Here is a 15,677-nt window from a genome sequence, read left to right as displayed (position 1 = left end):
ACCACTTCCTGACCTTTACAGAGGCTAGCTTCATATATAAAGGCTAGGATACATGGATACATATTTGCCACACGGGGCAACTGGGCAGCTCAAAGCGTCATCACACATATTAGAGATTGAGGCAAGCAAGGCAGCACACATGTTCATAGACCAGCCCGGGCTGTTTTCTACTAGAGATATAGAGGCACAAAGTGACACTCCTCCAGGTGCCCACCACTACCATGATTTTTTCCTGAGGGCTACTCCCACACCCTCTCCTCTCACTCAAACAGAGACCATACGATCTGGCAGTCGTCCATGGGCGCTTGGACACGGAGCTACCATAGTACATGAGAGACAAATCACAGTGATCCGACAACAACATCAGCTGGCTCAGCGGGAGAGAATTACGCAGGTCTTATCGGATCCATCAACTTTACTTTCAGGGCCCTTCACCCCCTACCCCCCATGTCTTATATCCTACGCCCTCATTTTGGTACCAGATGGAGCCAGTTAGATGCCTGCATTTCATGCTTGTATATCCCTGAGCACATAGTTCTCACATCCATAGACTTCGTGCTCCATCCCCTCCTCCCAAATACACACATGTACCACCACCACACACATCAGTCTACACAGTCACACCTTTTTTTTATGCACCTTTATCCTTATTTCTAAAGGACCAAAGGAACATAATATGTACTTCGATACATCTCGATACACCAGCTTCCGCCTCTAGAAGTCCATTGACAAAGATTCTCTATAATCTACAAATATTTATACTCCTTTAGTAGGCCTTCATTATTTAAGAATCATTATTCCAACGCACAATCAACTGCAGCTTCTGCTTTTGCGCGTTCTCAAAACATAACATTGCCCTTTTATTAGGGCAATGCCAAAAAAGACAACCTTAAATTTGGCACATGAAGTTCATAATGCCATTGTAACATTCCTCCCTCATACTACATAATTGTCCCGCACAAAAGAGCCACTACTTGAAAGGTATAAACTCCATTTTTCTAACATAAGATCGCCACAAATTCTAACATGTCATCAAGCCTGGCTCACCTATAAATTCACTTTACCTTGCTTCTACAATCAAGTCACATAATATCATTGACATGTTGTACTGATGAGAAATGCACTTTTACCCAAACCTTCTCATTTCCCATCCAGGAGACGTGAATAGAAGAAAGCAAATCTAGCTATTATAACCATACAACAAGCATCCATATTAGGGTTATAGCATAAAATTTGTCCTCATCGTTCTGGAACATTCATTAATGATAATCACCACAAGAACGGTTCCCACTTTCGAAGACGTGAAGGCGGGCTGCATCTTTGACCATTATTTTACGCTTCTCTATTTTTGATATCAGTGAGGTAGCACCATGGCAATCCCCACATACCCGCATATTCTTTGTGACACGTATATCTGTTCCTTGAGGCGTATTGATGATTGCACAAGCAATGGCCAACTTTTCACTGTGCTGGCAAAGCAAAAGCGTTTTGGAATCAGCAGAGAGGTTTTGTGAGACCCAGTGCAAACTCGGGGAATATCCTTGTTGCGACAATTTAAGTTCGAGGTCTTGCAACTTCGCATAAATTTCTCTGCTTTGTGGATGCTTGGAATCGCCAACAACAAACATATGAACATTTCCACTCACATCAACCCAGCAGGTACATCCTGGCTGCTTCCAAGCAGCATTTTTTATTCTCATGCATTCAATGTTCTCTGCCTCCTCCTGCATGCCAGCAGCTGCATATATATTACAAGTTGTACAAGGCGCTCAAAAGCAAACATTGCAAGCTTCACATTTCCCCATTTGCGACAAGCACCTAGAAGAGCAGACCAAACTGAAGGATGATCTGACGATGGCATCATCCTAATTACTCTCATTGCTTTGTCAAATAGCCTTGCACGTCCAAAAAGATCAACCATACAAGTGTGGTGTTCTACGTTCGGTGCAATGCCATATTTTGTCCTCATGTTATCAAAACACATCTGGCCCTCGTCCACTAGGCCCGAGTGACTACATGCATTGAGCACATTAACAAAAGTGATTGCATCTGGGGAGATGCCCTCCCTGTTGCATCCACTGAAAACAGTCGAGAGCTTCCTTGGCCAACCCTTGTTGGGCATACCCTCCTATAAGTGCAGTCCAGGAGACTACATTTGGTGAGAAACCCATGCTCCGCATGAGCTGAAAACAGTGATGAGCTTCTTGGCCCTGCCCATATTGGGCATAACCTGCAATCAATGCATTCCAAGAGACCACATCCCGCACTGGAAGAGTATCAAAAACCATTTGTGCTTTCAAAATTACACCACATTTGGCATACATGTCAATCAAAGCATTGCCGTGCATGATAGTGTTTTTCAACAGCCCCTGACTAACAATCTCATCATGAATTTTCTTCCCTACGTCAACATCTTGCATGATGCCACATGCCTTCAAAATGCAAGCATACGTGATTGCAGTTGGAGTGAATCCCTCACTTCGCATTCGCTGAAAACAGCCAAGACTAACAATCTCATCATGAATTTGTTCGCCCATGTTGATGTCTTGCATAATGCCACATGCCTTCAAGATTGACGAATAAGTAAAGGCATTTGGAGAGAGGCCCTCCCTTTGCATCCGGTAAAAACAACCTACAGCTTCTTTGCCGTGCCCATGTTGGACATACCCTGCAATAAGCGCAGACCAAGAGACGGCATCCCGTACACGGAGCTCGTCTATCACTTGTTGTGCTCTGACAAGTGCACTGCACTTCGCATACATAGTGACCAATGTGCTCCGTAAGTATGCGTCCGTTTCTAGCAACCCACTAGTGCGAATATCAGCGTGGATCCTACTGCCTTCATACAAATCCTTCTCCTTGGCACAAGCTTTTAGTGAGGTGACGAGAAAAAGCCTCATTTCTTTCTAAAGAATGCGCTACTCTGTGAACACAATACCTGCTTCACTACCAGCGAAGTTTGAGTGCCATCTTTACTTGGTGAACATATGTCAGTTTTGCGGATTCTTGAGCCGAAAGAGGCCGCTTGGCATGATCTAAGCCATTCGTTTTGACCCGAATCGCACGTCAACGCTTAGAATTAATGCCTATCACACGATTGTCCTGCCTTATTTAGCCATGAAAAGCAACGCTCTATGCAGCTATAAAACACAAGCTGCGACAATGGTTCTGGTTGGCCTGCACCGGCCCATGGCTCCTCCGCCTCCGGTCAGGCGCCCAAGCTTACACTGTACGTCTTCTTCACATGCCTGCTCGTGGGCAGTGGCGGCCTCATACACTAGCAAGAAAGATGTGAAGCAGGAAAACTACTACAAATACAACAACCAAGCGTTCCAGCTCTACACCTCTTGTCTCTACATGGCAGCTCTGCTGGCCACATTCGTGGCAGTCTCGCTAACACGCAAGCGCGGCCAACAGAGTACCATGCTCATGGTGGGCATTCTCTTCAGTGTGGGGACCACCCTTGGAGCTGCTGCCCAGAATGTGGGCATGCTGCTGCTTGGGCGGGTGCTTCTGGGATGCGGTTTGGGCTTTGCAAACCAGGCCATTCCTCTCTATCTCTCGGAGATTGCACCACCAAGCAGCAGGGAGAATCAACATGCTCTTCTACATCAACATCGCCCTCGGTATCTTCGGCGGAAATGTGGCTAATTACTTGACATTGCACTTCCATCCTTGGGGGTGGCGATTGTCGCTCGCGGCAGGCCTCAGCCTCATGGACACTCCCAGCTTCCTCATCTGCCAAAACAAGCATGAGCCCAGAGAGTGCTACAAAAGCTGAGGGGCCACCCGTAACGTATTGCACACACAAGCCCATCAGCATCGAAGGACGAAATCCCTGCTCGCTGCTGAAGCCCCACCATCTCCTAGCGTTCGCTTTTCACACACCCAAAGAAAGTAACAAGTGATTTCCTTGTTCCCTTTCTTCGCTTTTGCTCCCTCATCGTGCCTGCTGCAGCTCCAGCTACATCATAAACTGTGCGGCGGAATTCAGCGCGCACATGCTCCGGTGGAAGTTGCGTTAGTTGGCACTAGGAATGCAGCTCACTGATCGCCTGTTTGCGCACATGAGACGGTGGAAGCTGCGCTCGTTGCTGCTAATTTCATGCTGGCAAAGTGCGTGCAGGTCTTCAGGTGATGCAGTGAGCTCCACATCAGCCTCTGCAGCTTTTTGCAGTCCCTGTACGTAGTGCAGTTATCTTCCCGCCACCTACACGTCGTTGCGTTCGCGTGAACGTGGTGAGGGGGGGTGTTCATTGCGTTGAGACCGGCGGAGGAGCCGTTTGGTTCGTACAGGGGTGTGGCGGGCTTGGCTTACGTGGCAGCCCCTTTTTGATCGGACGTCCCACTGAACGTTTCCATGTGCGTAACCTGACCTTGTTGAATGTATCCTCCAATCAAAGCATTCCAGCACACTGCATCCCGAATAGGAAGCCCATCAAAAACACTTTGCGCTTTCAAAAGTATACCACATTTCGCATACATGTCAACCAACGCTCCGCCAAGCACCACATTATTTTTTAATAGCCCCTGACTGATAATCTCATCATGAATTTGCTGGCCCACGTCAATGTCTTGTGTAATACCACATGCCTTCAAAACACAAGCATAGGTGATTGAATTCGGACGGAAGCCTTGCCTTTGCATTTGTTCAAAGTAGCCTAGAGCTTCCGCGCCCCGCTCTTTTTGGGCATATCCTGCGATCAATGCATTCCATGAGATCACATCTCGCACAAGAAGCCCATCAAAAACTTTTTGTTCTTTCAAAAGTACACCACATTTGGCATACATATCAACCAAAGCATTGCCAAGCACAACGTTGTTTCTCAACAACCCTTGACTAACAATCTCATCATGGATTTGCTCTCCCATGTCAACGTCTTGCATGATACCACATGCCTTCAAAACGCAAGCATAAGTAATTGCACTTGGAGAAAATCCCTCCCTCCGCATCCCTTCAAAACAGCCTAGACCTTCTTGGCCCTGGCTGTGTTGGGCATATCCAGCTATCAATGCATTCCAAGAGACCGCATTTCGTACAAGAAGCGCATCAAAAACCTTTTTGTTGGGGTATAAAGCCCAATGTGGTCGCCCAGGTAAGTGGACGGGCCGCCAGGTATGTATACATGTTCTTTTGTAAAAACCTAATAAGAACTCACTATGCTCTACACATTACAGTAGAGCGAGTTCACCATATCGTCGTGCTCTTCTTCTCGCACTCTCTCTCGCGTCGCACTTCCGCTCGTACTCCTTCAACTGGTATCAGAGCTCAGATCGAGGCTCGGGGCAGCACCGCAGGAGGCTAGAGTCACCAACTCAGATTGAAGTGAAATTCGACAGACGAAGACACGGCCCCAAATCTCGTGGGATAGCCCAAAGGGCTAGGTGTTGTCAGAATTTCATTCTAAGGTCATCTCGGCCACCATTCGGCTTCGACAAAGGTCTGCGCAGGCCATTTTCACCTACGTGGTCTCGACGGGTGCAGATCCGACTCTGCAAATTTGAGGTTTTTGGCCTACGACTGCAGGTGCTGAGGATATCGACACTCCCAGAGTGTTGATTTGTGGTTGTCTACACATCGAAGGACGGCTCACAGTTCTTGGAGACGTGTCACATACGACACGGACGCATCTACACACAGACTGTAGGCGACATCTACTAGTTCATCAGGTAGCTTGTGTTTGCTGCTTGATATTCCAGATTTCATCCTGACATTGCAGGTACTTCCACATGGGATGTATTGTTAGAGATGATGTATGTCTGTTGAGGGTTTGCTAGCTTTGAGTCACGCAGCAAACAACCGCCGCAGCGGTTACCGCATACAGTGGGAAATTTGTGGATGTATGACTTTGTGGGAAGTCTATGTACTGTCAAATTTACTGCAGCCTTTGTTGAGGGTCGAGTGAGGTTTTATTGAGCTGGGGGATTCTCGAATGTTGAGATCCTTTCGGTGATACAGGTCTTGGAGCAATCCCTCGAGCACCCTTAGATAGGCAGCTAGGATGTATTGACTGTGAGTTAGATAGTTGGGATTGCATCTTTGCTTTACTACCGTTGAGGCATTGTCGCAGTCTATGCTTATAGGACAGTGAGAGACAGTACAGGTGCAAGATAGGTTTACCCGCAGCTTACAGTGTCAGAGAGACAGTGTTTTTTGAGCTGTTTTTTGGTCTGTTTTTTAGTACACCAGAGCCATTTTACAAAGGAGACTCTGCCGAAATTTATGCAGAATCTGAAGCTTTCTTGGTTCATTTGACAGGTTGATATTGGTTTAGAGGTCAGTTTACAGGGGAAACTCTGCCGAATTTTTCCCAGAAAAGTAAACTACTGTGAAGCGTAGCTATGGCTGGATCATAGGACACTGCTCTTTACAATATCAAGAAGCTGGATGGAACCAATTTTCCATTGTGGAAGAAGCAGATTTGGCACGTGTTGGTACAAAAGAAGCAAATAAAACCTATAAAGCTCAAGGGGATAAAACCAGAAGATATGGACGAAGATGAATGGAGCGAAATGGATGAATTGGCACTTTCTACCATTATGCTGACTTTGGTAGAAAGCGTTTACTTCAATGTAGCAGACGAGATGTCGGCTTATCAAGCATGGTTAAAGCTGAGTGATCTTTATGAGAAGCAGAGTGCAGCTTCACAGGTATACTGGCTTAAGAAGCTTGTTGACTTGAAGATGAAAGAAGAGACACCTATGTCCAATCATCTGAATGAATTCAACACAATCTATAGTCAGTTGTCAGCTCAAGGTGTCAAGTTTGATGAACTTGTTAGAGCTATGTTCCTGTTGATCACATTGCCGGAAAGTTGGGACACTTTTCGCACAGCTTTGAGTAATTGTGCACCTCCAGATGGTTTGAACATAGCAGGTGTAGAAGGAAGTCTGCTTACTGAAGAAACCAATAGAAAGACAATGGACAAAGGCAAAGGAACAGCCTTAGTTGTCAGGGGAAGGACCAAAGAAAAGTACAAAGGTGGAAAGAGGAATCAGTCTCGTAGCAAGTCCCGCAGTGCTAAAGGCAAGAGTGACATAGAATGCTACCATTGTGGCAAGAAGGGTCACATGAAAAGAGACTGCAGAGAATGGAAAGCAGAAAAAGGCAAAGAGAAAGCTGAAGACCATAGTGAGAAGAACAAGTCCTCAGTGAAGATTCAAGAAATAAATGTGACAAACATTGTTGCAGAGGATGACAGTCTAGTGTCAGGAGACATCTACTTCTTGAAGAATACAATGGACTCAGATCTTCTTACAGCATCTGATGGAAATGCACTGAGTGACTGGATTATAGACTCAGGGGCATCACTTCATGTGTCTCCAAACAAGGAGTGGTTTACCTCTTATGTGACCACTAAAGATCATGTTCGGCTAGGCAATGGGCAGACATGTGAGATCTTAGGTGTTGGAGATGTTCAATTGAAGTTTCAGAATGGCTCTTCTTTCACACTGAAGAATGTGAGACATGTTCCAGCAATTACAAAGAGCTTGATCAGCACATGTTTACTTGATGATGCTGGCTACGTCACCACTTTTGGACAGAACATGTGGAAGATATCCAAGGGTTCTATGACAGTAGCACATGGAGTAAAGTCTGGAGGACTTTACATGATTTATGTATCAAATGTCTCTAAAAATGTAATCAATGTAACCGAGCAGCCGAACGTTTCTTTGTGGCATAGCCGGTTAGGACATATGTCCACGAAGGGAATGGAAATCTTGTCTCGTTCTGGTTATTTGCCTGGCTTTTCATTTAATGATTTTGAATTCTGTGAACATTGTCTGTATGGTAAGCAAACACAGCAGCCACATAAGCATAGAAGCAGTAGAAGAGATACACAGTTGGCACTTGTTCATAGTGATTTGTGTGGACCTATGCCTAACCTATCTCTAGGGGGAGCTTCTTACTTTATGACATTTATAGATGATTACTCGAGGAAAGTATGGGTTTACTTTCTCAAGCACAAGGATGAAGCGTTTAGTGTTTTCAAAACGTTTGTGACACTTGTGGAGAATCAGAGTGGCAAGAAGCTTAAATGCTTACGCACTGACAATGGTGGAGAGTATGTTTCAAAGGCCTTTCAAGACTTTTGTGAGTCAAAAGGTATAAAACGTGAACTTACTACTCCTTACAATCCTCCTCAAAATGGTGTTGCTGAGAGGATGAATAGGACCATACAAGAGAAGGTCAGAAGTATGTTGTCTAATGCACAACTGCCAAATGGGTTTTGGGTTGAAGCTGTATCAACAGCTGTTCATCTTGTAAATAGATCTCCTAGCAAGGTTTTGCAGAAGGATTCAGTGCCAGAGATGGTATGGTCAGGCAAAATGCCTTCATACAAGCATCTCACAGTCTTTGGCTGTGAGGCATATACTCACGTTCCAAAGGAATTTAGGAACAAACTTGAGCCAAAGAGTAGAAAGTGCATCTTTCTAGGCTATGGTAATTCTGGTGAGATGGGGTACAGACTTTGGGATCCCGAATCCAGAAAGGTTGTCCGCAGCAATGATGTTCACTTTAATGAATCCAAATATCATTCTAAACCAGAGAGGGTTGAGGAGATTAGAAGAGTTGTCTTTCAAGAAGATGGACCTGCACGTGCAAGACAAAATGTCAGGGCTCAAGAGGAGCAAGGACAGGATAGAGTGGAACCACAGGTTGTGGTTGAGCCTGAGCCACCTATTGTGCGTAGATCTGGACGTGTCACGCGACCTCCTGATAGGTTTGTTCCATCTATGAATTATGTCATGTTGACTGATTGCAATGAGCCTTCATGTTACAAGGAAGCAGTGCAAATGAAGGACTCCGGGAATTGGCAATTGGCCATGCAGTCAGAGATGACAGCTCTGCATAAACACCAGACATGGAAGCTAGTTAAATTACCATGGGGCAAAAAGGCTCTACCCTGTAAATGGGTTTACAGGTATAAGATCACCGCTCATGATAGTCAGCCAAAGTACAAAGCAAGGCTTGTTTCCAAGGGCTTTAAGCAAGAACAAGGCATTGACTTTGATGAAGTCTTCTCTCCGGTGGTCAAGATGACTACATTGAGATGCTTTCTTGCATTGGTTGCCATATTATATTTGGTGTTGCACCAAATGGATGTCAAGACAGCGTTCTTGCATGGTGATTTAGATGTGGAAATTTATATGCAGTAGCCAGAAGGGTTTGTTGAGAAAGGCAAGGAAGATTGGGTATGCCAGTTGTTAAAGAGTCTTTATGGCTTAAAACAATCACCGAGGGCATGGTACCATAAATTCCACAAGTTTATGCTTTCTCAAGGCTACAAACGTAGTGAGTTCGATCACTGTCTATATACAAAGAAGGCTAAGGATGGTAGTTGGCTGATCCTTATTTTGTATGTGGATGACATGTTGATTGCTGGCAAGCACTTGGAAGAGATTTCAGCTTTGAAGTCAAAGATGGCAAAATCGTTTGACATGAAAGACATGGGTGAGGCAAGTCATATACTTGGTATGCGCATTGAGAGAGACAGATCAAAGAAGTTGATTTGGTTATCTCAAACAGAGTATATTGACAAGGTTTTGCAACGTTTCAATATGGAGAAGGGAAAGGCACTGAGTGTTCCATTGCCACCATATGTGAAACTTAGCAAACAAGATTGTCCTGTGTCTGAGGAAGAACAGACTGAAATGGATAAGATTCCATATGCGTCTGCAGTGGGTAGTTTGATGTATGCAATGATTGCTACTCGCCCAGACATTGCATTTGCAGTGGGAGTAGTAAGTCGATACATGTCAAACCCAGGCAAGAAACATTGGGAGGCAGTAAAAGGAATATTGAGATACCTGAAAGCTACAAAGAGTATGCGTATATGCTATGGGAGTCAGGAGCTAAGTGTAAAGGTTTTTACAAACTCAGATTATGTAGGTGACTTAGACAACCGAAGGTCTACGTCAGGGTATGTCTTTACATTGGCTGGTGGAGCAGTCTCATGGTGTTCTATATTACAAGATTGTGTTACTCAGTCTACTACAGAGGCTGAATATGTTGCAGCATCAGAGGCATGCAAAGAATCAATTTGACTTAATCGACTAGTAACAGATTTGGGAATCAAAGAAGAGATGCCTGTGTTATATTGTGATAGTCAAAGTGCTATACAATTGGCTCGCAATCCAGTTTATCACTCAAAGGCAAAGCATGTGGATGTGAAGTATCATTTCATCAGGGAAATGCTCGAGGATAAGCAACTTCAGCTTGTCAAAGTTCACACCACAGAAAATCCTGCTGATCTACTTACAAAAGGACTTCCCTCGGAGAGCTTTGCGCATTTTCGCAAGCAGTTAGGTGTAGGGTAGTACATCACTTCTCTACATCTCTTGTATATTAGCTTGTATAGTAGCTTCTCTCACACTTAAAGTACCACATTGGACTTTATGTGGGAGGTTGTTGGGGTATAAAGTCCAATGTGGTCGCCCAGGTAAGTGGGCGGGCCGCCAGGTATGTACACATGTTCTTTTGTAAAAACCTAATAAGAACTCACTATGCTCTACACATTACAGTAGAGCGAGTTCACCATATCGTCGTGCTCTTCTTCTCGCACTCTCTCTCGCGTCGCACTTCCGCTCGTACTCCTTCACTTTTATGCTTTCAAAAATACACCACATTTGGCATACATATCGACCAACACATTGCCCAACACGACATTGTTTTCCAATAGTCCTCGACTAACAATCTCATCATGAATTTGTTCGCCCATGTTGATGTCTTGCATAATGCCACATGCCTTCAAGATTGACGAATAAGTAAAGGCATTTGGAGAGAGGCCCTCCCTTTGCATCCGGTAAAAACAACCTAAAGCTTCTTTGCCGTGCCCATGTTGGACATACCTTGCAATAAGCGCAGACCAAGAGACGGCATCCCGTGCACGGAGCTCGTCTATCAATTGTTGTGCTCTGACAAGTGCACCGCACTTCGCATACATACTGACCAATGTGCTCCGTAAGTATGTGTCTGTTTCTAGCAACCCACTAGTGCGAATATCAGCGTGGATCCTACTGCCTTCATACAAATCCTTCTTCTTGGCACAAGCTTTTAGTGAGGTGACGAGAAAAAGCCTCATTTCTTTCTAAAGAATGCACTACTCTGTGAACACAATACCTGCTTCACTACCAGCGAAGTTTGAGTGCCATCTTTACTTGGTGAACATATGTCAGTTTTTCTGATTCTTGAGCCGAAAAGAGGCCGCTTGGCATGATCTAAGCCATTGGTTTTGACCCGAATCGCACGGCCTTAGAATTAATGCCTATCACACGATTGTCCTGCTTTATTTAGCCATGAAAAGCAACGCTCTATGCAGCTATAAAACACAAGCTGTGACAATGGTTCTGGTTGGCCTGCATTCCTAGTGCCAACGAACGCAGCTTCCACCGGAGCATGTGCGCGTTGAATTCCGCCTCACAGTTTATGATGCAGCTGGAGCTGCAGCAGGCACGATGAGGGAGCAAAAGCGAAGAAAGGGAACAAGGAAATCACTTGTTACTTTGTCTGGGTGTGTGAAAAGCGAACGCTAGGAGATGGTGGGGCTTCAGCAGCGAGCAGGGATTTCGTCCTTCGATGCTGATGAGCTCGTGTGTGCAATACGTTAAGGGTGGCCCCTCAGCTTTTGTAGCACTCTCTGGGCTCATGCTTGTTTTGGCAGATGAGGAAGCTGGGAGTGTCCATGAGGCTGTGGCTTGCCTCGAGCGACAATCGCCACCCCCAAGGATGGAAGTGCAATGTCAAGTAATTAGCCACATTTCCGCCGAAGATACCGAGGGCGATGTTGATGTAGAAGAGCATGTTGATTCTCTCTGCTGCTTGGTGGTGCAATCTCCGAGAGATAGAGAGGAATGGCCTGGTTTGCAAAGCCCAAACCGCATCCCAGAAGCACCCGCCCAAGCAGCAGCATGCCCACATTCTGGGCAACAGCTCCAAGGGTGGTCCCCACACTGAAGAGAATGCCCACCATGAGCATGGTACTCCGTTGGCCGCGCTTGCGTGTGAGCGAGACTGCCACGAATGTGGCCAGCAGAGCTGCCATGTAGAGACAAGAGGTGTAGAGCTGGAACGCTTGGTTGTTGATTTGTAGTAGTTGTCCTGCTTCACATCTTTCTTGCTCGTGTAGACGCTGGAGTAGAAGCTGTGAAGAAAGTCGTCCATGACTGACACTCCGCCTACCAGCACCAAATCGTAGCCATACATGAGGTTGCCATTGCCCACGAGCAGGCATGTGAAGAAGACGTACGGGGTAAGCTTGGGCGCCTAGCCGGAGGCGGAGGGAGCCATGGGCCGGTGCAGGCCAACCAGAACCATTTCTCAGCTTGTGTTTTATAGCTGCATAGAGCGTTGCTTTTCATGGCTAAATAAAGCAGGACTTCTAAGCGTTGACGTGGTTGCCGTGCGATTCGGGGCAAAACCAATGGCTCAGATCATGCCAAGCGGCCTCTTTTCGGCTCAAGAATCCGCAAAACTGACATATGTTCACCAAGTAAAGATGGCACTCAAACTTCGTTGGTAGTGAAGCAGGTATTGTGTTCACAGAGTAGAGCATTCTTTAGAAAGAAATGAGGCTTTTTCTCGTCACCTCACTAAAAGCTTGTGCCAAGAAGAAGGATTTGTATGAAGGCAGTAGGATCCACGCTGATATTCTCACTAGTGGGTTGCTAGAAACAGACGCATACATATGGAGCACATTGGTCAGTATGTATGCGAAGTGCGGTGCACTTGTCAGAGCACAACAAGCGATAGACGAGCTCCGTGCACGGGATGCCGTCTCTTGGTTTGCGCTTATTGCAGGGTATGTCCAACATGGGCACGGCAAAGAAGCTGTAGGTTGTTTTTACTGGATGCAAAGGGAGAGCCTCTCTCCAAATGCCTTTACTTATTCGTCAATCTTGAAGGCATGTGGCATCATGCAAGACATCAACATGGGCGAACAAATTCATGATGAGATTGTTAGTCGAGGACTATTGGAAAACAATGTCGTGCTGGGCAATGTGTTGGTCGATATGTATGCCAAATGTGGTGTATTTTTGAAAGCACAAAAGGTTTTTGATGCGCTTCTTGTACGAAATGCGGTCTCTTGGAATGCATTGATAGCTGGATATGCCCAACACGGCCAGGGCCAAGAAGGTCTGGGCTGTTTTGAAGGGATGTGGAGGGAGGGATTTTCTCCAAGTGCAATTACTTATGCTTGCGTTTTGAAGGTATGTGGTATCATGCAAGACGTTGACATGGGAGAGCAAATCCATGATGAGATTGTTAGTCAAGGGCTGTTGAGAAACAACGTTGTGCTTGGCAATGCTTTGGTTGATATGTATGCCAAATGTGGTGTACTTTTGAAAGCACAAAAAGTTTTTGATGGGCTTCTTGTGAGAGATGTGATCTCATGGAATGCATTGATCGTAGGATATGCCCAAAAAGAGCGGGGCGCGGAAGCTCTAGGCTACTTTCAGCAAATGCAAAGGCAAGGCTTCCGTCCGAATTCAATCACCTATGCTTGTGTTTTGAAGGCATGTGGTATTACACAAGACATTGACGTGGGCCAGCAAATTCATGATGAGATTATCAGTCAGGGGCTATTAAAAAATAATGTGGTGCTTGGCGGAGCGTTGGTTGACATGTATGCGAAATGTGGTGTACTTTTGAAAGCGCTAAGTGTTTTTGATGGGCTTCCTATTCGGGATGCAGTGTGCAAGAATGCTTTGATTGGAGGATACATTCAACAAGGTCAGGGCCAAGAAGCTTTGGGCTGCTTTCAGCGAATGCAGAGCCTGAGCATCTCTCCAAATGCTTTGACCTACGCTTGCGTTTTGAAGGCATGTGGCATCATGCAAGATGTTGATGGGGGCAAACAAATTCATGATGAGATTGTTAATCAGGGTTTGTTGAAAAAAGACATTGTGCTTGGCACTGCTTTGGTTGACATGTATGCCAAGTGCACTTGTCAAAGCACACCAACTTGTTGATGAGTTTCTTGTCTGGGATGCAGTCTCTTGGACTGCACTTATTGCAGGGTATGTCCAACATGGACAGGTCGAAGAAGCTCTAGGTTGTTTCCATCGGATGTAGAGCAAGGGCCTCTCCCCAAGTGCCTTCACCTATTCTTCCATCTTGAAGGCATGTGGCATTATGCAAGACGTTGAAATCGGCAAAGAAATCCATAAGGAGATTGTTAGTCAGGGTTTGTTGAAAGACAATGTCGTGCTTGGAAATGCTTTGATAGACATGTACGCCAAATGTGGTGCCCTTTTGAAAGCACAAAAAGCTTTTGACACACTTCCTGTGCGAGATGTGGTCTCTTGGAATGCATTAATTGCAGGATATGCCCAACAAGGACAAGGCCAAGAAGCTCTTGGCTGTTTTCAGCGAATGCGAAGTGAGGGATTCACTCCAACTGCAATCACGTATGTAGAGTACTTGAGAGAGGTGTGCGCCGTGTGAACGCCTTTCCTTCGAACAGAAGGTGCCTATCCTTTTTTTTTCTTTGCAAAACTCACAATTGTGAGTAGGGGTACCCAATTGTAGAAATTCGAAGCTAGTCTTGCTTGGTGATCCTTGATATATAACATCTATAGAATATAACAGGACATATGCAAATTGACTTTTAGCAGCTAGCATTCAAGGGCATAAGAGCAAGACTAATTTGGCAATGGCGGCACTACGTGAAAGGGATATACATTTGAAAAATGCTATAATGTTTATGGGAGGAGACAAACATTAGTGCATCAATTATTCGAGATTATAGGGATGGTTACAGTTGAGATTATATCCAAGCGAGATTGTCTACTAATGAATGTTTTTTCTAGTATACGTGCTATGTGTAAATTTTTGCAAATGAAAGTATTTTAAATTTCAATATTTTTCATCGAATGGTTGGTAGCGCAACACGTCGGCTCACATTTTTGAAGGTGGATTTCGAGTGTGTTTTGCCTTTCTTCTTTTATAGTTGTTTGTGTTTTGCCTTTCTTCTTTTGTAGTTATTCCCAATACAATGAATGAGGACAATAATACATGTAAGTTCACCTTCTGTGTTTTGTGTTATGGCATCGACAATGCAATCTCCAATCTTTATACAATGCAGTGATTTCAAACCATGACCTAGCATATGGATGGTAAGCTAATGTGATACACTACATGCATTCACTACTGTAATACATCACATATATTTGGCAAGCAACCGTATGCTAAAAGTTACATGTGTAACTCACGTGCAGATGTTGATCGACATTGAGTGTATACTTCTGAAAACGAGATCCAAATAAACCAAAGCAAAGGAAGTAATGCGGAAAATTCTAAAACAAGTAAGTAGATAAAGCATTAATGAACTGCAAAAATGAGGTGCTTTACTAACCTGCAATGTTGTACTCCTGCTTTTTGATTGTCCAATCTATAAGCCGATATGTGAGTCAAGCTACAAAAAAGCAATGTGAATAGTTAAACATATCGTCTTGCAATGAAACGACACACTGAAAGTGCAAAGTATATTGCGCACGTCATACAGAGGTGCCATACAAAAATATGGTGGGGAGCTGGCACTGTGGTCTCTCCAAAAAATTATAAGAAACAGAAGCTGTGCCCTGTCCCGTAGCGTTTATATGTTGCACCAAGCAAACGCATGCGCATGGAAAATTGGATGCAGATAAAGGACCTTGCAATGTTGTCGAGCTGG

At 45.0% G+C, this 15,677-nt stretch overlaps 1 protein-coding gene and 2 pseudogenes across 1 annotated transcript; 2 read left to right on the top strand and 1 right to left on the bottom strand.

Annotated features, from left to right (window-relative positions):
* Positions 1–971: 971 nt before the first annotated feature.
* On the bottom strand, positions 972–10,964 carry LOC147437477 (pentatricopeptide repeat-containing protein At3g57430, chloroplastic-like; annotated as a pseudogene).
* A 365-nt stretch (positions 10,965–11,329) lies between these two features.
* Positions 11,330–13,986, top strand: LOC147437476 (pentatricopeptide repeat-containing protein At4g18520, chloroplastic-like). Its single transcript, XM_086487011.1, has one exon. It carries the CDS (start codon positions 12,571–12,573, stop codon positions 13,972–13,974), a length of 1,404 nt encoding a protein of 467 aa, XP_086343137.1. The 5' UTR covers positions 11,330–12,570; the 3' UTR covers positions 13,975–13,986.
* A 136-nt stretch (positions 13,987–14,122) lies between these two features.
* LOC147437475 (putative pentatricopeptide repeat-containing protein At3g13770, mitochondrial pseudogene) lies at positions 14,123–14,774 on the top strand (annotated as a pseudogene).
* Positions 14,775–15,677: the final 903 nt, after the last annotated feature.

The sequence above is a fragment of the Adiantum capillus-veneris genome, chromosome 17, assembly GCF_014529385.1.
Source record: "Adiantum capillus-veneris isolate H3 chromosome 17, ASM1452938v2, whole genome shotgun sequence".
In the NCBI taxonomy this organism is placed as follows: domain Eukaryota; kingdom Viridiplantae; phylum Streptophyta; class Polypodiopsida; order Polypodiales; family Pteridaceae; genus Adiantum; species Adiantum capillus-veneris.
The sequence above is the reverse complement of the archived record's forward strand: the minus strand, read 5'-3'. Positions and strand labels throughout refer to the sequence as shown.